Source organism: Astatotilapia calliptera, chromosome 6, assembly GCF_964374335.1.
Source record: "Astatotilapia calliptera chromosome 6, fAstCal68.1, whole genome shotgun sequence".
NCBI lineage: Eukaryota > Metazoa > Chordata > Actinopteri > Cichliformes > Cichlidae > Astatotilapia > Astatotilapia calliptera.
The window spans coordinates 32,595,914-32,619,608 of NC_137427.1; the positions used below are offsets into that span (position 1 = coordinate 32,595,914).

General features: G+C 42.0%; 1 protein-coding gene across 2 annotated transcripts in view; it reads left to right on the plus strand.

The window, feature by feature from the left end:
• Nucleotides 1–16,772, plus strand: part of vasna (vasorin a) — a 44,108-nt gene extending 27,336 nt beyond the window's left edge. For both annotated transcript variants that reach the window (XM_026171747.2, XM_026171746.2), the window contains one exon: nucleotides 14,516–16,772. In XM_026171747.2, coding sequence (XP_026027532.1) covers nucleotides 14,537–16,627 — 2,091 coding nt within the window. In that variant the 5' untranslated portion in view covers nucleotides 14,516–14,536 and the 3' untranslated portion in view covers nucleotides 16,628–16,772. The remainder of the gene's footprint in view (nucleotides 1–14,515) is intronic.
• Nucleotides 16,773–23,695: the final 6,923 nt, after the last annotated feature.

The following is a 23,695-nucleotide window of genomic DNA, read 5'->3' on the forward strand; positions in this document are numbered from 1 at the left end:
CATTCACTCTCACATTCACACACTGGTGGAGGCAAGCTACGGTTGTAGCCACAGCTGCCCTGGGGCAGACTGACAGAAGCGAGGGTGCCATATCGCGCCATCGGCCTCTCTGGCCAACACTAGTAGGCGGTAGGTGAAGTGTCTTGCCCAAGGACACAAAGACCAGGACAGAGAGCCCAGGGATCGAACCGGCGACCTTCCGGTTACAGATACGCTTCCCAACCTCCTGTGTGTTGATATCAAACACACAGCTACAGTATTGTAGCTACAGCTTGTGACAACATTATTAAAAGATATTTTGAAAGTTATTTAGTAAACAGGGACAAAGAGGCAGTTTATTTTATATTGTACTTTTTCTTTTTGTGAAACATGAAGAATAAAAACAGCTCATGAAATACTTATATGGGCAACTAAAAGTCACATTTAATTATACATGTACGCATGTTACTGTTACTGCTGATAAGTCATGTATGCCTTTGGATTACATGTTGGAATCAGCACATGGACAGTTCTGTGCACCATCTAAGATAAATATCACATGTGACATGGTTCTTTCCATTACTGTTGGGATGTCTGAATAAGGGCGTGAGTAACTTAAAGCAGCTTGTTAGGTTCAGCTCCTATATATATATATATATATATATATATATATATATATATATATATATATATATATATATATATATATGTATATATATTTTTATTAGGGGTGCAACGATACACAAAATTCACGGTTCGGTTCGATACTTTGGTGTCACGGTTCGATATTTTTTCGATACAAAAAAAGATGTTCATGCCTTTTTAATTTGTCATTTATTAAAATTATAAATATATATTTTAACTCAAAAGTACAGTTTTTAAATTTAACCCTAACCCTAACCCTTGTGCGTGTTTTTTATTTTGACAGCGAATGCGCACCTGCGGACCACTTATGTGCAGCCCTGGTTATTTAGCTCGTCATATTGCAGCCACAGAAATTCTTTTGTCCATGAAACCATAAAGCTGCACTTTCTTTTTGCCTTATAGTCTGATTTGTCATAACTACTCCGTTTTGTGGTAAGCTTTTCTTTGGCTGTCACTTCTTCACCCTGACCTGTCTTATTTGGCTCAGCAGAACTGAAATATATATCCTGCTGCTTTTACACACGCACTCACATAACGCTCAGCGATTCTCTGCGCGATCAACCTCTCACATGTTTAAGCTGCGGGAGATTTCACTTGTCATGTTTGCATAGTAAGCTAACGATTGATAAGACGATGTCAGAGGAATTTGTGCGCAAATTATCATCACTCACCAATCAGTGCTGTCGCTCTCTATACACAGGTCGCGCGATTGCAAAGTGAAAGCAAAAAACAAGCGCAATTTCAAACGCGATTTCAATATGTCACATATTGACAGTGGCTCACCGATGCCAATGACATAATTACCCAGCTACATTTCCGAAAGAATGCAAAAGCATTGACATATATTTTTCCTTCCTACGATAGCCCGACGGGCAGGGCAGAGATAGATTTTGGTAGTCCGACTGGAAAAATCGCTAGCCCCGGGATGTCGGGCTAGCGATATTGCGAGCCCTGTATCTGATTGAGGAATCACTCATCTTTGGAAAAGAGAGTTTATTACAGAGAAATGTCTCTTTCCAAAATAAAAGCTATACTATCCGCTTCTTCTGGGCTATATTCTCAGCAGCATATTAAACATATAAGGAGAATCATGTGCTAACGGCTGTCTAAATGACTCAGCTAAAGTTTGTAGCATGCTTGCTTGTTGTTTTTGTCTGCTTCCACTTGTCTTTGCACTAGGATGATGTCGGAGTAAATGTGCAGTCATATTCGTTGTGTTACCACTAGTGCTTTCAGGTTAATCTAGTTGAAATGACCTTAACTCCACAACACGGCAAATCTCCGTTAACGACCTACCCTTGATCGCCCCGTGCATGGGGCTAGACGGCCAACACGTTAACGAGCTAACTGCGCTAACACACTAGTTCCCACCCATGTAATTGAGCATTGCGTGGCACATCCAACATACTGTTTTACTTTAGTCCATGACGCGCTTACCTTCAGGGTCATACGTCACATGAAAACCAAAATAATTCCAAACGCCAGATCTGAATGAGGGTGGGGGAGGTTCAATTTGCCATGTTGCAAGGAGAGCTTAACTTCTGTCTCGCTAGCTTGCCCTGCGCTCTTCCTTCTGACTATGCTGTCTGTGTTGAGCGCTCAGTGGATCTGCGCTCGACAGTGCAGCCTAGGCGGAGTAGTCGAACGCAGATTCACTGAGCGCTCAACACAGACAGCATCGTCAGAAGGAAAGTTGATAAAATAAATTACAAATTTTGTATTGTTCGATACATATGCGTACCGAACTGAAAGCACTGTATCGAATGGTTCAATATCGATACGAATATCGTTGCACCCCTAATATATATATATATATATATATATATATATATATATATATATATATATATATATATATATATATATATATTTTTTTTTTTTTTTTTTTTTTTTTTTTTCCCACCCTGATTTACGAATAAATTCTTTACAAATCCATGTGGATTCATGGATTATTTTTTTTTTCACATTCTGTCTCTCACAGTTGAAGTGTACCTCTGGTGCAAATTACTGACCTCTGTCATCATTTTAGGTGGGGGAACTTGCACAATCGGTGGCTGACTAAATACTTTTTTGCCCCACTGTATATATATATATATATATATATATATATATATATATATATATATATATATATATATATATATATATATATATATGTGTGTGTGTGTGTATATATATGTGTATATAAAAAAAAAAAACACCCAGCACGCCCCTGCGGGCGGTTTATCCTTCAAGCTCGGGTCCTCTACCAGAGGCCTGGGAGCTTGAGGGTCCTGCGCAGTATCTTAGCTGTTCCCAGGACTGCGCTCTTCTGGACAGAGGTCTCCCATGTTGTTCCCGGGATCTGCTGGAGCCACTCGCCTAGCTTGGGAGTCACCGCACCTAGTGCTCCGATTACCACGGGGACCACCGTTACCTTCACCCTCCACATCCTCTCGAGCTCTTCTCTGAGCCCTTGGTATTTCTCCAGCTTCTCGTGTTCCTTCTTCCTGATATTGCTGTCATTCGGAACCGCTACATCGATCACTACGGCCGTCTTCTTCTCTTTGTCTACCACCACTATGTCCGGTTGGTTAGCCACCACCATTTTGTCCGTCTGTATCTGGAAGTCCCACAGGATCTTAGCTCGGTCATTCTTCACCACCCTTGGGGGCATCTCCCATTTTGACCTCGGGACTTCCAGGTTATACTCGGCACAGATGTTCCTGTACACTATGCCGGCCACTTGGTTATGGCGTTCCATGTATGCCTTGCCTGCTAGCATCTTGCACCCTGCTGTTATGTGCTGGATTGTCTCTGGGGCATCTTTACACAGCCTGCACCTGGGGTCTTGCCTGGTGTGATAGACCCCAGCCTCTATGGATCTTGTACTCAGAGCTTGTTCTTGTGCTGCCATGATTAGTGCCTCTGTGCCGATCTTGGAGGTGAACCTGCTGGATGTGGAGGTCCTGGGCTGGTGTGGTTACACGAGGTCTGCGGTTGTGAGGCCGGTTGGATGTGCTGCCATATTCTCTGAAACGCCTGTGGAGACGGCTTATGGTTGAGAAATGAACATTCAATGCACGGGCGACAGATCTGGTTGACATTCCTGCTGTCAGCATGCCAATTGCACGCTCCCTCATTGCTTGTGGCATCTGTGGCATTTTGCTGTGAGACAAAACTGCACATTCCAAGGGTGGCCTTTTGTTGTGGGCAGTCTGAGGTACACCTGTGCACTACTCATGATGTCAGATCAGCATCCTGATGTGGCACACCTGTGAGGTGGGATGGATTATCTCAATATGGCAGATGTGCCCACTACCACACATTTGGACTGATTTGTGACCACTGTTTGGGAGGGATGGTTATATTGTGCATCTGGAATGAATTTTAGGTCTCTACGTCCATCCCATGGGGAATGGGAGCAGTAACAAAGGTGTTGCGTTTATATTTTTGTTGAGTGTATATACATATATATATATATATATATATATATATATTTTTTTTTTTTTTTTGTGTCCCGTTTGGATCTTTAGCCATCAGAATTGTTGTCTTAAGGCCAAGAAAGATGCCAAGCGGATTTATTTTACCAAGTGGATCATCATGGCCTTGCCATATTGGTCCATTTGATTGACCTTTATTATAATTATGAATTTATTTTATTTTCAGTTGCTACAAACGGGACAGACATGACTGGGGGATAGGACAGGGAGAAAGAATGAAAGAAAGAGAGGGAGAGAAAGAAAACCAAAGGGGAGAAGAGACGGTGAGAAGGAGGGGAAGAAAGAAAAAAAAACAAACAAACAAAAAAACAAAACACCTCGGTCACCTGTATGGAGAAAAAAAACAGAAGAGAAAGCAAACAACAAAGACCAACATAATAAAAAAAACAGCACCATCACAATAAACTAGCTAGCAGTAGATATCAGTAGATACTAAATAATAAACGATGTTGTGCAGCACGCAAGATAGACAGCGCACAATGTGCTTTGAGGCAGCAGCCAAGAAAGCTGTAGTCCGCGTCTGTGAATACCCGTGTGCACACCTGTGTGCATACCTGTGTGGATCAGCATGCTTGCATTCCAAAGGTTTCTCCATGTAACGATCTGCTAGGGAGTGTGGGGAGCCACAGCCCCGTCCTCCAGGGTATGAAGCAGGTATGGAGGAGATCAAAACTCCAGACATCCAGAGGCCCCCAGAACACAAGAGACCAAGGAAGACCAACAGAGGGGCAGTCACGCCACTGTCCCAGTAAGAGCTGAGGACAGTCCCAGATGAGGGCTCACTCAGCAGCCGCGGAGCAGAAGCCAGGGGGAGTTGCAGTGACGCGCCCGTGAGCTCCGCCGGCAGCCAGCTGTGCCTGAGTGACCGAGCCCCAGGCCGAGAGGCCTGGGGCACCCCACCTCCGAAGTGGCCCGAGCGAGCCCCAGGCTCCAGGTCCCGATAAACGGCCGCCAAGGAGTGAGCCGGTGTGTACCCGGACGCCCACCCCCAGACACAAAGAACCACCAACGCACCGACACCTGAGGGAGTCCGCCACTGGCAGGGGAAGTGGTGGTGGGTGGAGATAGGCCTCCAAACCTTGGAGGGCCTGAGATGTCCCCAGAGAGGTGGCGTCTGATACCCAACCTGACATATAGACACAGACATACAGGCACACACAGATACAAACATCCATTCACACCCTCATGCTCTCATATGCACTTACTCCACACTCAACCAACGTGGAGACAGACATAAAGAGACGCTGTACACACGATCACACTCCCCAAGCGTACTCTACGAACCGGGTCTAGGTACCCTTGCCCCTGGAGGGGGGAACTGCACCCAGACCCAGGTGGTGATATGTGTATATATATATGTATGTGTATGTATATGTATATGTATATATATATATATATATATGTATGTATGTATATATATATATATATATATATATATATATATATATATATATATATATATATATATATATTTGGGGTGCAACGATACACAAAATTCACGGTTCGGTTCGGTTCGATACTTTGGTGTCACGGTTCGATATTTTTTCGATACAAAAAAATGTTCATGCATTTTTAATTTGTCATTTATTAAAATTATAAATATATATTTTAACTCAAAAGTACAGTTTTTAAATTTAACCCTAACCCTTGTGCGTGTTTTTTATTTTGACAGCGAATGCGCACCTGCGGACCACTTATGTGCAGCCCTGGTTATTTAGCTCGTCATGTCGCAGCCACAGAGATTCTTTTGTCCATGAAACCATAAAGCTGCACTTTCTTTTTGCCTTATAGTCTGATTTGTCATAACTTTTCCGTTTTGTGGTAAGCTTTTCTTTGGCTGTCACTTCTTCACCCTGACCTGTCTTATTTGGCTCAGCAGAACTGAAATGCTTTTACACACGCACTCACATAAGCTCAGCGATTCTCTGCGTGATCAACCTCTCACATGTTTAAGCTTGCTGTGGGAGATTTCACTTGTCATGTTTGCATAGTAAGCTAACGATTAATAAGACGATGTCAGAGGAATTGGTGCACAAATTATCATCACTCACAGATCAGTGCTGTCGCTCTCTATACACAGTTCGCACGATTGCAAAGTGAAAGCAAAAAACAAGCGCAAATTCAAACGCGACTTCAATATGTCACATATTGACAGTGGCTCACCGATGCCAATGACATAATTACCCAGCTACATTTCCGAAAGAATGCAAAAGCATTGACATATATTTTTCCTACAATAGCCCGACGGGCAGGGAAGAGATAGATTTTGGTAGCCCGACTGAAAAAATCGCTAGCTCCGGGACGTCGGGCTAGCGATATTGCAAGCCCTGTATCTGATTGAGGAATCACTCATCTTTGGAAAAGAGAGTTTATTACAGAGAAATGGCTCTTTCCAAAATAAAAGCTATACTATAAGATAAGATAAGATAAGATAACCTTTATTAGTCCCACACGTGGGAAATTTGTTTTGTCACAGCAGGAAGTGGACAGTGCAAAAGTTATGAGGCAAAAATTAGAATACAACAAGAATAAATACAGTACACAACTGTACAGAATAGAATAAAATAAAATACTATATACAGTAGAATAAAATAAAATAAATATACAATAAGATAAAAATAGAATACAAATACAAATACTATATACAACTGAGTAAAAATACAACGATGACAGAAAGGATTATTGCACTTAGTATTATTGCATATGTATGGATGTGTGTGTTTGATCAGTTAAAGTCTTTATTATGGAGTCTGACAGCAGTGGGGAGGAAAGACCTGCGAAATCTCTCCGTCCCACACCGTGGGTGCCGCAGTCTCCCACTGAAGGAGCTGCTCAGTGCTGTCACAGTCTGCTGCATGGGGTGGGAGATGTTGTCCATCAGGGATGATAGCTTAGCCGCCGTTCTCCTGTCACTCACCACCTCCACTGGGTCCAGAGGGCATCCTAGAACAGAGCTGGCCCTTCGGATCACCCTGTTCAGTCTCTTCCTGTCCCCAGCAGAGATGCTGCCGCCCCAGCAGACCACGCCATAAAAGATAGCAGAAGCCACAACAGAGTCATAGAATTTCTTCAGGAGTGGGCCCTCCACTCCAAACGACCTGAGTCTCCGCAGCAGGTACAGCCTGCTCTGCCCTTTCATGTAGAGGGCGTCTGAGTTATGAGTCCAGTCCAGTCTATTGTTCAGATGAACACCAAGGTACCTGTAGCTGTCCACAGCCTCAATGTCCATACCTTGGATGTTCAGTGGTTGCAGTGGAGAATGCTTGTGCCTGCGGAAGTCTACCACCAGTTCCTTGGTTTTACTGGCGTTGATCTGGAGGTAGTTCAGCTGGCACCAGTCCACAAAGTCTTGGGTCAGACCTCTGCACTCCTTGTCGTCCCCATCAGTGATGAGGCCGACTATTGCAGAGTCATCAGAGAACTTCTGCAGGAAGCACTGGGTGGAATTGTGGGAGAAGTCTGCAGTGTAGATGGTGAAGAGGAACGGAGCCAGAACCGTTCCCTGTGGGGCCCCCGTACTGCAGACGACCCTGTCCGACACACAGCCCTGAGTCCTCACATACTGTGGTCGGTCGGTGAGGTAGTCCAGGATCCAGGTAGTGAGGTGATGGTCCACTCCAGAGTTCACCAGCTTGTCCTTTAGAACTGAGGGAAGAATGGTGTTGAAGGCACTGGAGAAATCAAAGAACATGATTCTCACAGTGCTTCCAGCGGTCTCCAGGTGAGCGAGGGAACGATGTAGGAGGTGAATGACGGCATCATCCGCTCCAATACGCTTCTTCTGAGCTATATTCTCAGCAGCATAAGGAGAATCATGTGCTAACAGCTGTCTAAATGACTCGGCTAAAGTTAGTAGCATGCTTGCTTTTTTTTGTCTGCTTCCACTTGTCTTTGCACTAGGATGATGTCGGCATAAATGTGCAGTCATATTCGTTGTGTTACCACTAGTGCTTTCAGGTTAATCTCGTTGAAATGACCTTAACGCCACAACACGGCAAATCTCCGTTAACGAGCTACCGCGGATCGCTCCGTGCATGGGGCTAGACGGCCAACACGTTAACGAGCTAACTGCGCTAACACACTAGTTCACACCAATTGAGCATTGCATGGCACATCCAACATACTGTTTTACTTTAGTCCATGACTCGCTTACCTTCAGGGTCATACGTCACATGAAAACCAAAATAATTCCAAACGCCAGATCTGAATGAGGTTCAATTTGCTTGTTGCAAGGAGAGCTTAACTTCTGTCTCGCTAGCTTGCCCTGCGCTCTTCCTTCTGACTATGCTGTCTGTGTTGAGCGCTCAGTGGATCTGCGCTCGACAGTGCAGCCTAGGCGGAGTAGTCGAACACAGATTCACTGAGCGCTCCACACAGAAAGCATCGTCAGAAGGAAAATTGATAAAATAAATTACAAATGTTGTATTGTTCGATACATATGCGTACCGAACCGAAAGTACTGTATCGAATGGTTCAATATCGATACGAATATCGTTGCACCCCTAATATATATATATATCCCCACTGCTGTTCTGCATAGGTCTGAACCCCCTCAGTGAGATCATTAACAAGACTGGCTACGGATACCGACTACGGAACGGAGCAGTTGTCAGCCACCTCCTGTACATGGATGACATCAAGCTGTATGCCAAGAGTGAACGAGACATCGATTCACTGATCCACACTACCAGGCTATACAGCAATGACATTGGAATGTCGTTCGGACTGGAGAAGTGTAGTCGGATGGTAACAAAGAGAGGGAAGGTAGTCAGAACTGAGGGGATTGAACTACCAGAAGGCAACATTGCAGACATAGAGGACAGTTACAAGTACCTGGGGATCCCGCAGGCGAATGGGAACCATGAAGAAGCCACTAGAAAAGCTGCAACCACCAAGTACCTGCAGAGGGTCAGGCAAGTCCTGAGGAGTCAGCTGAATGGTAAGAACAAGATCCGGGCCATCAACACGTACGCCCTGCCCGTGATCAGGTACCCTGCTGGGGTAATAGGCTGGCCAAAGGAGGAGATAGAAGCCACTGACATAAAGACAAGAAAGCTCCTTACCATGCATGGAGGGTTTCACCCCAAGTCCAGCACCCTGAGGCTATACGCTAAGCGGAAGGAAGGGGGCCGGGGACTGGTGAGTGTCAGCACCACAGTCCAGGATGAGACAACGAACATCCAAGAATACATTGGGAAGATGGCCCCAACTGACCGAGTGCTCAGTGAATACCTCAGGCAGCAGAAACCCAAGAAAGAGGAGGTAGACGAGGAACCATCATGGAAGGACAGGGCCCTGCACGGTATGTACCACCGGCAGATAGAGGAGGTGGCTGATATCCAGAAATCCTACCAGTGGCTGGACAAAGCTGGACTGAGAGACAGCACAGAGGCACTAATCATGGCAGCACAAGAACAAGCTCTGAGTACAAGATCCATATAGGCTGGGGTCTATCACACCAGGCAAGACCCCAGGTGCAGGCTGTGTAAAGATGCCCCAGAGACAATCCAGCACATAACAGCAGGGTGCAAGATGCTAGCAGGCAAGGCATACATGGAACGCCATAACCAAGTGGCCGGCATAGTGTACAGGAACATCTGTGCCGAGTATAACCTGGAAGTCCCGAGGTCAAAATGGGAGATGCCCCCAAGGGTGGTGGAGAATGACCGAGCTAAGATCCTGTGGGACTTCCAGATACAGACGGACAAAATGGTGGTGGCTAACCAACCGGACATAGTGGTGGTAGACAAAGAGAAGAAGACGGCCGTAGTGATCGATGTAGCAGTTCCGAATGACAGCAATATCAGGAAGAAGGAACACGAGAAGCTGGAGAAATACCAAGGGCTCAGAGAAGAGCTCGAGAGGATGTGGAGGGTGAAGGTAACGGTGGTCCCCGTGGTAATCGGAGCACTAGGTGCGGTGACTCCCAAGCTAGGCGAGTGGCTCCAGCAGATCCCGGGAATAACATCGGAGATCTCTGTCCAGAAGAGCGCAGTCCTGGGAACAGCTAAGATACTGCGCAGGACCCTCAAGCTCCCAGGCCTCTGGTAGAGGACCCGAGCTTGAAGGATAAACCGCCCGCAGGGGCGTGCTGGGTGTTTTTATATATATATATGTGTATATCGTGTATATATATATGTGTGTATATCGTGTATATATATATATGTGTATATCGTGTGTATATATATATATGTGTATATCTGTATGTATGCAGGTGTATGAATAAGTTGTACATATCTGTCTTTATGGGTGTATCTGTATGTATGCAGGTGTAAGAATAAGTTGTACATATCTGTCTTGTGTAAATGTAAATCTGTCTGTGTTATTATGTAAATACTTGCTTACGCTATTGTGTATTTCACACGGAGAGATACCAAACTGCCTTTCATTGTTCTTGTAACAGTCACAATCCGGTTGTTCAGTGATGACGCGATGAATCCTACTTCCGGGCCTAAAGTAGTCTGCGTTTAATATGGCTTTTGTGTTGTTAACATGTTTAATGTTTTGTATTTTCTTCTATTTGATCTCAAAAAGCTCCTAAAACAGTCAGTGATCACTGTTGACCTCCCTCGGCTTTTATTATCGCTAATCATTTATTTAAGCTCAGTTTTTAAAACCTTAGGATGTAGCTACAGCCCAGCCCATGCAGCAGTATATGAATGACTAACCTCGTATTGTGGATGGATTATCTCAGTTGTTCTCCTGGCTGAAGTTTGGTCCTTTTACAGCATCCTGCCATGCGATTACATTTGTTCCTGACTACCGAGAACACTCACGTTAACGTTTATCGAGTGGGAAAAAAAAGTTAGCTTGTTTATATTATGCTAACATAGCTGTGTCGCTAGTGGTCACGTAGCACATCATTATATACCAGCTAGCCAAACTTCAGTAACCCTACAAACATCACTGCTGTTTAGTTTTCTGTCGTCATTTATGTTGGAAGTGATAACAGAGCTGTACGTTTTAATTTGTTTCCAAAACCCCGCAGTCAGGACATGCTATATTGTATTTAGATAGAAGCTAGCGAGCTAACTCCCTGCTAACTTCTAACTCCGTTAAATGTCATAAATTCCGTTTTCATGGATGCCTGGATGTTAAACTCAATTGTTACACCTGGTAGAGCAGAACGCTGATCATTTTATTAAAGATGAAAGACTTTAGACAGTTTTTCAACTCTCAGTAATGCCATAGTGATCATTTGATATATGGACCTGCAGCGGAGTTTAGGTCCAGACACGGCTAGTGACGTCAGACTGAACAATCGGATAAAGAGCTATTCTATTCTATTCTAGAACATTCACAGAGGCTGTAAACGTGCATGTCCTGACAGTGGTTAGTTGGCAAGCGCAAGGCCTCAAGATTACCTACACACTTGGATTTGCAAACATATTCTATAAAAGCCTATAAAGGCTAGCTTTAAGAGTGTAATACTCCAACCATTCATATTCCAGTCGTTCCTCTCCTTTCATCACACTATTCACTTAGCAAGTGTGTCAGAGGTAGCACCCTAAAGAACTGAAAGGCAGCTATAATGTTCTGTAAACAACAACTGACTTCACACGAAGAAAGCTCCAGACTCTGGAGTGCAGTGGCTTTAAATAAAGACATTCTCCTGAACAAAAGCCCGTCATAGCAGGAATAGTTCAGTGGAGCACGCTGTCATCTTAGATCTTTTAATTGTATGCATTAGGGTGTGCATTGTAGTTTGTGTCTGTAGCTTTTGTTTGTTTTGTTTGTTTTTTTCCCACTAGTACTGGTTTGGTGACTAAAGCAAAGTAATGCCAGGCAAAGTTAGCCCTGCAGCAGACTGGTGACCTTTCTGGACAAGCAGAAAAAAACTGAATGATGGATGGATATATTGCTTTGATAAATGGCCACAAAATGTTACTCACACCAGTAACTTTGGGTCTGAAAACATGTCTTTGCATTGCTGTTTTGTTTTTTTACCTAAAAGTTCAAACACCAGTTAAAATTACTAGTATATGCAGACTTGCAGGTTTGTAAAGCTGTTCAATTTAGTGTCCGTGTTTATTTCTTATTGGACATGAAGTGTAACAGTGTTGTTCTCTTTGGCAAAAACTAGCAAAGTGACCAGTTTCCCACATAGATACAGTATGGCATCAAGAGACAAAAATCAGAGATAAGATTCTAATTCCCAGACAGTGTGCTGTGATCTGTATAAAACAGCATTAGAAACATTCTAACTGGTCCTGGAAGATCAGTTAAATAAAAGTGTGTCTTTAGGTTAACAGAGAATCAAGAGAGCAGCAGGTCAGAGCACCGTCCATATTAATTCATCTAAAAAAAATCTTGTGTTGTGTTCAAAACACTTGTCAGCACCACTTTTTTCCATTCCTGTCACTACATAAAGAATTTCCCAGAATATTGCAAATTCCTACTTTCATGTTATGAGGTGAAGGGAATGAATGGCGGAGAAATAGGGCAGGGAGGGAATAGAGGTATGGCCCTATGTGTGCACGCCTGACTTTAATAAAACATCTTAGGTTTCTCCTTGACTTCCGCCTCAGGAGTCCTGGAAAGGGCAATAGTGTGAGAGTTTAACAAATAGAAACCAGGCCAAGGGAGTGGAGGGGAGAGAGAGGAAGATGAAAGACAAAGAGCTGATGTAATGTTAAGGATGGTGACTGAAATGCACATTGATAAATGGTGTACCATAATAGGAACATTTAAACATGTGATTATAAAAAAACAGCAACATATTTGTAAGTTAATTGTTTTTTACATTTTTCATTATTCCACAGCAGAACAGTTTGTTACTGTTTTTATGCTCAATCCAGACACATTATTAAAACTTCTTTACTCACTACACAGCAGTTATACATTTAAGTGCATTTTTTGTGTTTTTTCTTTCTTTTTGGGTGAGCTGCATACATGGGGCTTATTTTTATTCTTCCTATAAGACATGTGACTATAAACAATAAAAGTGGGCAAAGTAAAGACGCTTGATGACACAATTATCTCTTTGTAGAGCACTGTTTGTACACTACCTTGTAAAATCTTGTGCTGATTAAGAGGGAAGCGGGATGAGATTTAAAAAACATTCACACATCCACTGGAAAATTAGTTGGAAATTTTCAATGCAGTGCTTGAATTTTCCACAGTTTTCTACTGTCCTGTGTTTTTTGGCACTATAAAACAATAGTGTAATGTGTCTGTCAGCAAACCATATTCGCCTCAGATATGTTTGTATATGGGAGACTTGCGGCTGTGCATGTCATGCTTCACTGCAGCAGACTGGGTTTCACGGGCTAAAAACGATGCCATAAACACAAAGAAGTGGCTGAACTGACTTCTTATCTACTCAGAAATAGTCACCCTGGGTGGCCTGTGCTAACCTCTCACTTAACCTATGGGCCTTTATCCCTGGGGAGGATGATCATTACAGATATGAAAAGCAAAGGCACTATAATGAGGCTCTAGGCATTATATTTTGCATACATATTTGTGTTTATGGAAATAAAGTTTTGTTTTTTTTAGCATAAGTTAGGGCTGCTCAATTATGGCAAAAATGATAATCACGATTATTTTCACTGAAATTGAGATCTTGATTATTTGACGATATTTATTTAACAATAACAATGTATTGAATAATGACTTTAAAAAGATTGTCAAAAAATAATATAAAATAGTGTGCAAATACTGATAACAGTGCGAATGTTTGCAATATAAAAAATAAAAAAATGTAAACATCTATGTTTAATGATCTTTGCAGTGTTGCTCTGTGGTGCAGCTACGACACCGTAGCAAAGTTTACACACTATGTCTACTTGATCCACGTCTGACTCCGCGAACCCATAATGTTTCTGCACCACTGAAGTTTTTTACCTCTCTTTTCAACCAACAGCAATCACTCTCCTCTCCAAATAACTTCTGCTTAGCTTTCCGAGCTTCCCTCGGGTCCTCTTAATTGTTGTGACGCGTGTTCGAAATGCAGAGAGGTGCGCTCGATTTGCCACACAGCGCGAGAGTAAAGCACGAGGGAGGGGCTAATAATCGGCTCAGTCATTTTTACTAATCCTTGAAAGCCCAGATCGTAATTTAGATTTAAATTCGATTAATTGAGCAGCCCTAGCATAAGTATGTGTGTATCCACCTCATTGTACTTTTCTATATTTTTGTGTTCTTTGATACTTGAATTTCTTCCTTTGGACATGTTTTATGGAACTGTTGCATTTGTTATTAGACAAAACGAATCTAAGTTTGAGTACGAGGCTGACAAAATTCTTAAATAATATTCATTTATTTCATAGAGTAGTTAATTATATTACCTGTAGAGCTATTTATAAATTACCAGGGTTTATGTTTCAATTTGTCTTGTAAATATGGGCACCTTAGCAAGCAACTAATGATTGACACTAACCATTTTCTATTCCACTTATGTCTTTCAGATTTGCAAGCCTTTCATCACCATGATACAATACTTCCTGCTCTTTGTCCTGTCTTCTGGGCTGGTGTTATCATCTGACTGCCCAGCAAGCTGTGACTGCCCAATGCAGGGGTCTATATTCTGCATTAATCTTCCTGCCCCCATTGTGCCTCGTGTCCCAACAACGACACAAAATCTCTACATCTTCCAAAATGCCATCATTACTTTGGCTCAAGAAGACTTCAAAGGTCTAATGGAGTTGGAGCTTTTAGATCTGAGCCAGAATGAGCTTACAGAGATTCCAGATGGTGTATTTGAGATGTTGTCAAAACTGAAGAACTTAGACTTGTCCACTAACCAGATTACCCATATATCCAAAGGCAGTTTTTCTGGCTTGGTACAGCTGGAGAGGCTGTATCTTCATTCAAATCGCATACAGAGCATTCATTTGGAAGCTTTTGAAGGTTTAGAAAAGTTGCTAGAACTAAAACTGCAAGGGAATCAGCTAACCTCGCTCCCATCACTTCAGTTCCCCAGTCTTCTCCTTTTAGACCTCAGCAACAACAATATTCCAACTTTGAGTCCCTCAGACCTACAGACTCCCCACCTGGAGACACTTAAGGTGGCCTCTCTAAAGCTTACTACTTTACATGAGGATCTCGTAGCCTCCCTGAAGAATCTTCATGAGCTAGACATTTCATCAAACCAGTTAGCTGAGGTGCCCAGGGCCCTAAAACATGATTTCCTAAAAGGGCTGACCAAGCTGAGCTTGGCTGGCAACCCATTGGGGGATCTGAGGGTGGAGGACTTTGATAAATTATCTGGGCTTCAAGAACTGGATCTCAGTAGTCTAAATCTCCAGGGATTCCCACCACATTTTTTTCACACTTTCCCCAAGTTGAGAACCCTGACAGCAGCTAAGAATCCATTTGACTGTTTGTGCCCATTAGCCTGGTTCCCTGTCTGGCTAAAAGAGAAGAAAGTGATTCTTGAGAGACATGAAGAGACCAGATGCCACTTTCCTCTAGTTAATGCTGGGAAGATGCTTTCAGAACTGGATCACAAAGATTTTGGATGTCCATCAACCACAACATTGCAAATGGGCTCTCCCATTGGAAGTACTTCTGTTCCACAGTTGCCATACACATCTCCAAGAACAACCCATACCAATGCTATTCCTCCTCCTCCACCACCTAGTGAAGAAACTATCTCTCCAAAAACAGAACCTCCAGTCTTCCCAAGCTCCACCAGTGGGCAATATGAGCACTTTTGTCCACCAAACATCTGCCTTAATGGTGGCACTTGTTATTTTGACCCAGTGGGAGAACTCGGCTGTTTGTGTCTGTCAGGGACATTTGGCCTCTACTGTGAAAATATGGATGATGTTCCTCAACCACCAGCAACTGAAGATTCTATAGTTACCACCGAGATGCCTGATAAACTTGATGCCATCAGTTCACGTCAGGTGACCTCCACATCAATCCTTCTTGACTTGCATCGGTTTATCAAGTCACAGCCGCATATTCGTGGCATCAAGTTGACCTACCGTAACCTCTCAGGGCCTGATCGCCGATCCATTACACTGAATGTTCCACCCAACTATCCTGAATACACTTTACGTGGTCTGAGACCAAACTGTACCTATTCAGTCTGTGCTAATCCTTTGGGAGAGAAAATCAGCTCTCGGGCCAACAACTCTGCTGAAATGGGGTCATGTACAGAGGCTCGTACCGAAGGGATTCCAGTGACATCCTCAGAGCCCTGGGTGGAGACACAGCCATCTATGACATATACTCTCATACCTGCTTTAGCTGCTCTTGCACTGGTGCTGGGATTTGCTGTGGTGGCTGGGACAATCATCTGTCTAAGGAAAAGGAAGCAGGCCAATTCTGGATTGGAGCCTGAACTGGGCCCCACTGATCCTGATCCCATGGAACTGGAGGGGAAACCTTGTCTGGAGAATGGAGGAAACGGTACAACACCCCTCAAACAGCCGGAGATCGATCATTGTTTTACTCCTCAGCCACTTCCATACATGCAACAAAACGGGGGGTTGGACTATGTAGCACTCTTAGTGCAAGGCCACTGCCCTTCAAATAACAATGTTACGTCACTAAAACCATCTTATTTCTAACTGTTGGGAAGATTTTGTAAAGACTCCCCTTCCATAGTTTCTGATCCTGATATCGCTCACTTAGTGATTGAAATCGAATTTTCAGTCCAAACATCCAAAATTCAAAAAGTGGCACTTACTATCCTTTCAAGGTCAAAAGGTGGCACAACAAAGTGGATGATTTATTTCAGAGTCAGTGAATGGTAAAATTACGATGACATCATATTGGAAATTTGCAAAATGAATGGGAAGTGGTTTAAAAGTCATCAAGCAGGATTAGATGGTGGTGAAACCTAACTGAGTGCAATTTACTAGAAAGGTCTTAGCGAACTGAAAACGGAAGTGCCTTTTGCATTGACGCAGCTGTAACTGACAGTTCTTTTTTAAAATGTTTTTGTTTATAAAACAGAAACAATGTGACTGAGTTGTAATCCTGTTGCTGGATTTAGTAGATATGGTATGGGGAAAGTGCCTGAGTGTTTGAGCTACAGAACTGGATCACGTCACTGGTGTATATGAAAACACCTGGACCACACGTCCCAATACAAACTGGAGTTTCAACCAACTCTGACCGCACCATAAGGATTATAAAAAGATCTTGCACTGAAAAAAACATTTGGATTTTCCTTTCAAATGTTCCACTTATAGACTGTCACAAGGTTAATGCTCAAAAGGAAGTGGAATTAATAAAAATATTTTGAAAATCAGCATTAAGCTGAAGACCATATGAGCTGTGTGAACTCTATATTATGTTGTGGACAGTATCTGAAACAAAAACATGCAAGTGTCTTGTGCAGATTTGGATTCTTCTGACCCATCAACCATAATTCTGCCACATCATTTGTTTTTTGTGGGAAATATATTTGCTGTGAAAGGTAAATGGGAACGGACTTTGCCTGCATTGTTCTGTGCCATCAGAGGCAGATTATTAGTGTTTAGTTGATATTATGGTATTCCATTTTTGTCATGTATTTTTGTATTTTTAGCATGTCTTTTGTTTTTTTTGTTTTTTTTTGCAGTATTGCTAACATGAGTTTAAACAGTAATTGTCCCTGCCTATAAACCCATGCATAAATGGTGGATTTTTGACTGTCCTGAGTGGAGAAGTAAATGGAGAAGTAAATCAAAGCTAAAGTTCTCCAAAGATGAGATCCAAAAGCAGCGAGGAGTAATTAAATATCTACTAAAAGCTGATTCATAAAACTACTTTAATTAAAACTCAGCCATTCTTACATAAAATACAGACTGCTTTTTGTTTTTTCCAAAATTTAAACTGAATGTAAAAGTTCAGTGTCAGATACTTTAGTTTCTCTGCCAGGTCTGCCTCCACTCCACAAAGACATAGTTAAATAAGGCTCAGACTGTTTTTGAACAGTAAAGATCCCTAAACTGTTCAAAGGCCTTCAGCCTCAGAGCTCACTCCTATAAAGCAGCACACACGTGCCAAGAAAGGAAGTTCAAAGATTTAGAGTTTTAGGCACTAGTTTTCTCCTGGGGCTGCTGACTGTATCGTTCCAGTGATATCGTCTAGACAGTGGCCCCTTTAGCTTTTTGTTTGCTATTACCCTCTTACTTGTCTGCCACTTGACTTTAATCATCATCATTGTGTGTTTTTGGTCAGTGACTATTATTGGTTTGTGTAGTTTTGCTTGTTTACTGCCAACCAGACTGTGAAATGTAAATGCTAAAAGCAATGAAATGTATCTGTTTTATTTTTTTTTCTCCTGTCTGGGGTAGAGATTAAATAATTTTTTGCAGTTTTTTATATCTTCTTCCTTAAAAAAAAGGATTCATACTCTATCACTGAGTATAATAGGTTTACAGAGAAATGCCTAAGCAACATTGCTCCCGAGCCTTACCGACATCTTTTAGTGTCATATTACATGCTGATGTGGATTTCGAGAACAATAGAGCCTTTATTTTGTCTCACAACATATGGCATTGCATCAAATTACAAACTAAAAATGAAGCACCATGCAATCAATTTTTGTGAGGATTTTGACAAAAAAAAGGCCTTATTTGATTCTTAGTTATCTAACAGCAGTAACTTACATGAGTTTGATTGTTCAGATGTGTATGTGTGTGTGTTTTCACGGCTGTTTTTGTGTCCCCTTTTTTATGCTTCCAACCCCATATTGTCCTTATATAATACTCCCAAAGTGTCCAAAATCAAGCACCCATTTTCAGTTTTCACTGTTTTATTTTGTCAATTCTCCAGTCCAAACAAAGCCACAGATGTTCATGTTTTCCCCTTATCCCAACATATCAGCTGAAACACTCGCTGTGTTGCTTTGGACAGTCGTAGGAGAAGGAAATGTTTGAAATACTTTCAACATGCTTGTTACACTACTTTCCCTGTTTATTTAGGGAAACTTGTATTTTTGTCATTGTTGTATGTTTTTCTTCTGTCTGTCAATAGCATTTCTGTGTACATTTTTTTTTGCCATAAAAGCAATGCTGAGAAAACGAACAGTATTAAAATGCTCTGATGATAACACGACTGTGGTTTTGTGTTTGATCAAGAGGTGTTGGCTGAGGCCTGAAGATACTTTTATATGATCTTTCACTGCAGTGTATCCTGCCAGTGTGGTTTAGAAGAATTCGAGCTCATTTTGAGGCTTTATGTTAGTTTTAAATGAACGCGAGTGTCGTCATAGAAATATGGTAAACAACTGGGAAAAGGGTTTCCATTAACAACAGGAGCTGATTACACGCAGCCTGTAACTCCTTATTACCTCATTACACACATGCACACGCTTAAGCTAACCTAAACCACAACATGATTACTTTGTGACGTTGTGTTGGTTTGTGGATGGAAGTCTTTTTAAGTATTTTTCCCCTAATAGCGAAGAACAGATGCCAGTGGAAAATTTTACACACTAACAAACAGGTTTCGAATCAGATGTTAAGTGACTCTGCTACTTCATAGATATTGGAGCAGACATTCAAGTTTATCAGCTAACACTAGCAGGCTTTGTTAGCAAACCTCAGCTATACTATGTATGGGTGTCTCACACAGACTCCACAGAGGCTAATTTGCGGTCCCACACAAGTAAATGACCATTTTGTTCACCAAATCTCGAGCATTCGAACATGCTACAGAAAGCACAAAATGACAAACATGACGACAAAGTGCCATTGACTGACCTTGTCTTGTCAGCATCTCTCAAACACTCACACTGGCTTTAAGTTATGAAAATATCACCCCTGTTCACTTCTCTCAGACAGCTGGAAATGTGTTTTCTTTCAGCTGCAGAGTTGAATATTTTAAAATAGGAGTGTATGGCAGCTCAAGGAACGTCCATGGCTCTTAACTCTGTAGGAGGCATGTTAATGCCCATTTTCATGTGTAAGAGCCCCGACTTCAGTTCAGGAGAAGAGGAGGAAGAGATTTTATCCAGATGAGGGTCACATTATTGCTTTTCTTCACATTTTTTTTCCACTTTGTTGTACTATGTACTGTGGACTGTTTCTATCCATATACATAAACTGCAATTGGGCAAGAGGGCATTGTTCATCTCGGCCAAAGTATTGATGGAGAGGCAACATGGCAGCGTGTGCAATCCGGCGTCCCATTCCTATGTATTTTTAATGGATTAATTACATTTACAAAAATGCAGTAATTTGTTGGAAGACAGTTAAAAACGAAACAATGTATGTTTATATGTACAATTAAAAAAAAACTGCACCTTTGAGGACTTGCTATTCATGGACAATTTAGTATCCCGGTTGTCCAAGCAATTGACGAAAATCCAGGTAGCCAAGGTATTAATAATAACCATGTGGAAGTTTAGATTATTAGGTCAGGTAAACAAAAAGCCTGCTGATCCAAGCAAACAGCAACAATCTTGACCTCACTCTTCAGGTATGTTCTTCATGAAACATGAGTTATCTTTCAGATGTCTCATGCAAAAATGCCGAAATGCTATTAATTAGACTTATTCTGCTATTTTTAGCTTTGTGATATCACTGACTGGATCTTTCCTACTCTGCTTATCCAATTTTTGTGGGATAAGTTACACATTTACAAACTGCTCTGTTTGGATACAGTTTAAAAGAGAAGAACTAAAAGCAAGACTGAAACTAAATACACTTTCACTGCGTGAAAGTTTTGCATGAAGGGTTGACCCGCTGAACATAAAGGCAGGGAGTCTCTATAAAAATGCAAATACCTAATTATATATTCATGGTAAAGATTATAGCCTTTTGGAATCTAAAACATGGAAGAGATTAACATTAAGGAGATTTCTTTGAAAGAGCTGGAGAACTGACAGAAGCCACTGTGGCTTGGGGAGCAGGCTTTTATAGATTATCATTCTAAATTCCACAGAAAATTACTAGGAGGGTAAACTTTTTTGTTTGGGTGTTTAGTGTGTTTGCTGCAACTACTTTTGATGGGTGAACCCTTCTATGGCATTCTATAGCTGTGGTAAGAAAAGATGGGTTGCTTTTTTAGAAGTCACTCAATTAACCTAATAAAAAGAGCAACATGAGCTGGAAGACCAAAATAAGCTGTGGGAAGGGAGTTTGGGAATGTCTGATCAACAGTAAAACCTGTAAAATTCAGCGATGAACTTACAAAGAAGGCAAATTTTCGAGGGCATTTTCTAACAGACTCTGACAGAGGAGAGTCAGTGGAAGCTAAGAAACAACAAACACCTTTATTCTCAGTTTGTTTTAGCCTGACAAATATGGTGTTATTTTTGTGCCACTATTCTGAGCGCACGTAAAAAAAAACATTTGCAGGTGCAAGTGTTGCATTTTGAGAAGAAATTTATTTTGAGTGAAGAAAAGCTAAATTTGAGTGAACAAAATTCATTGCTGTGTGCAAAAAATGTATTTCAGTGTTTGCTATTATCCATACACACACACAATAGCAGCCCCTCTCGCTCAGTTTTTGCACTTGTGCTTGCTCGCAATGTGTTGCTTGCGCTCTCAACATTTCTGCCCGTGCGTTCAACTCTTTGTGTACACCGTTATATATCTGGCGCAAAGTGGGCGATAAACAAACAAGAGAGGAAAGCCGATCAGCTGATCATTGATCAGTTTCATGATTGAAGTAGCAACAGGAGAGGGAGGGAGAGAGAATGAGAGAAGAACAGCCAGTTGTGCAGCAAAAATACAGAATAACGTCAGCTTTGTGTCTTTTTTTCATTCTAGCTGAAGTACGAGACGAATCGTGTTCCTTTTCACCTCAATATGGCTGTATTGTAATTGGTCCAGCCCAGAGTTGATCATGACCAAGTGGCTAATCCACCACCTTTCACTGTTTATACCGTTAAAACAAGCAAGAATAAAAATGTTGTGCGGTCATCTTGTGGGCAACAGGCATCTCCGAAAACGTTAGAGCACTTTTGCAAATATGTGATGTCTTGATGCAGTGGCGGTCCTAGCCTGTTTGGCGCCCTGGGCGAAGACTCCCTCTGGTGCCCCCCTCTCCCTCCCCTTTCCACGGGTTGTGTGTGAGACTTTAAATCATCAAAATATAAAATATAAATTTTAAATTGTTATTGATCCCTTTACCCCGAGTCCTAAAGTGCATATTTATTTTCTTACTCTTCTTATATTTATTGTTTGTTTACTTGCACTGCTGTAACTGGAGCCTCATCGTCTCGTCTCTCTATGTACTGGACTGTATGTAGCGGAGATGACAATAAAGTTTACTTTCACTTCAGCAGCGAGCAGGGACTCAGGCGCAGGCCAGTTGTTTCCTATATGCGAAAGACAGTGCGTTTATTTACAGTGAACACAACACCAAGTGGCTATATACAATGTGCAGGGGAAAGGGGGTCCAGGTAGCCAGGGTCCGTGGGGAAACAGGGATCAGGGAAAAGGTACACTCTCTGTACAAAAGCTCCAAGTCCTCCTCCTCCTCTGCCACTCCTCTCGTAATCGGGTTCCAGAAACAATCTACACACAAAAAGGTCAGGTTAGCGGGATAGTTACAAAAGCTTACAGATTCAGATTTGCAGATGCACAGGTTGACTGACACTGATAGCTCAACGATCCAGCGAAGATTAACGTAGATTCGCCATCTTCAGTAGTACTGCAATCAGTTGGGATCAGCAGCCGGTGTGGTGATGAGAGCAGGTGTGTGGGCCAGCAGCGGGAGCCCGCAATGAGCATCGCCGCAGCGACAGAGAGAGAGCGAGAGGGGGAGAGGGAGGAGGGAGAGAGCGAAAACCAAAACAAACATGTTGCCAGCGAGGCACAGGGACCATGAAAACACCTAGTCTTACTTTTTTATGTCTGGTGTTAGGACTGGGCGATATATCGAGTCTTTAAATATATATCGATATATTGTTATACGAGATATGAGATGTGACAATATTGTTTATTGTGACTTTCTCACCCTCTTTTGTCCACTTTTGTCTCTACGCAACTGTAGGAGCCATATGAGTTGATTGTTTTCTAACAAAAAACAGTGTGAAACTTAAGTTAGACTTGTGTTTTTAAATGAACCGCCCTGTGTTGTGTAGCTTTCTGGATTTTATACTTATTGGGCTAAATATTTATTTATTATACAGGCTATACAGTACATACATAAAACATGTGTTTTGATTCTAACTAAAGTGTGTAATTATGTGGGCTACAGAGAATAATTAAGTTATAGAAAATATTTATATGAAAAACGTGTATACTTACCGCATTTGAATCATTTTAACCATATGTAACCACCTGCATATGTGGTTTTTGTTTTTGTTTTTTTTGGGGGGGGGGGGGGGGGGGGTGCTTTGATTTTGCCACCCCATTTGATTTCTTTGCCACCCTAAGAAAATTTCTCTAGATCCGCCCCGCATTTGAGCATTCCTGGATTGCTTACCTGTGATCTCCTTTTTGGTCACCTGACTTCCCTTGGTATTGCAGAGATCATCTGCGGGTCACTCTTCTGAAGCCTCCATCGCAGCTGGTAGGTGTTTACTCAGTGTAGTGCGTACATTACCTTACTTGGTGGTAAACAGATATTATTTTTAAGTTGTAGCTGTGGAAGCCTCCAATGAGCCACTGTCCTCATGATTCGTGACGCTGTTTACTCGGTACGTAATTCAGTTTGTTACGATCTCTGCCTTTTATTGTTCTTTTATCGTA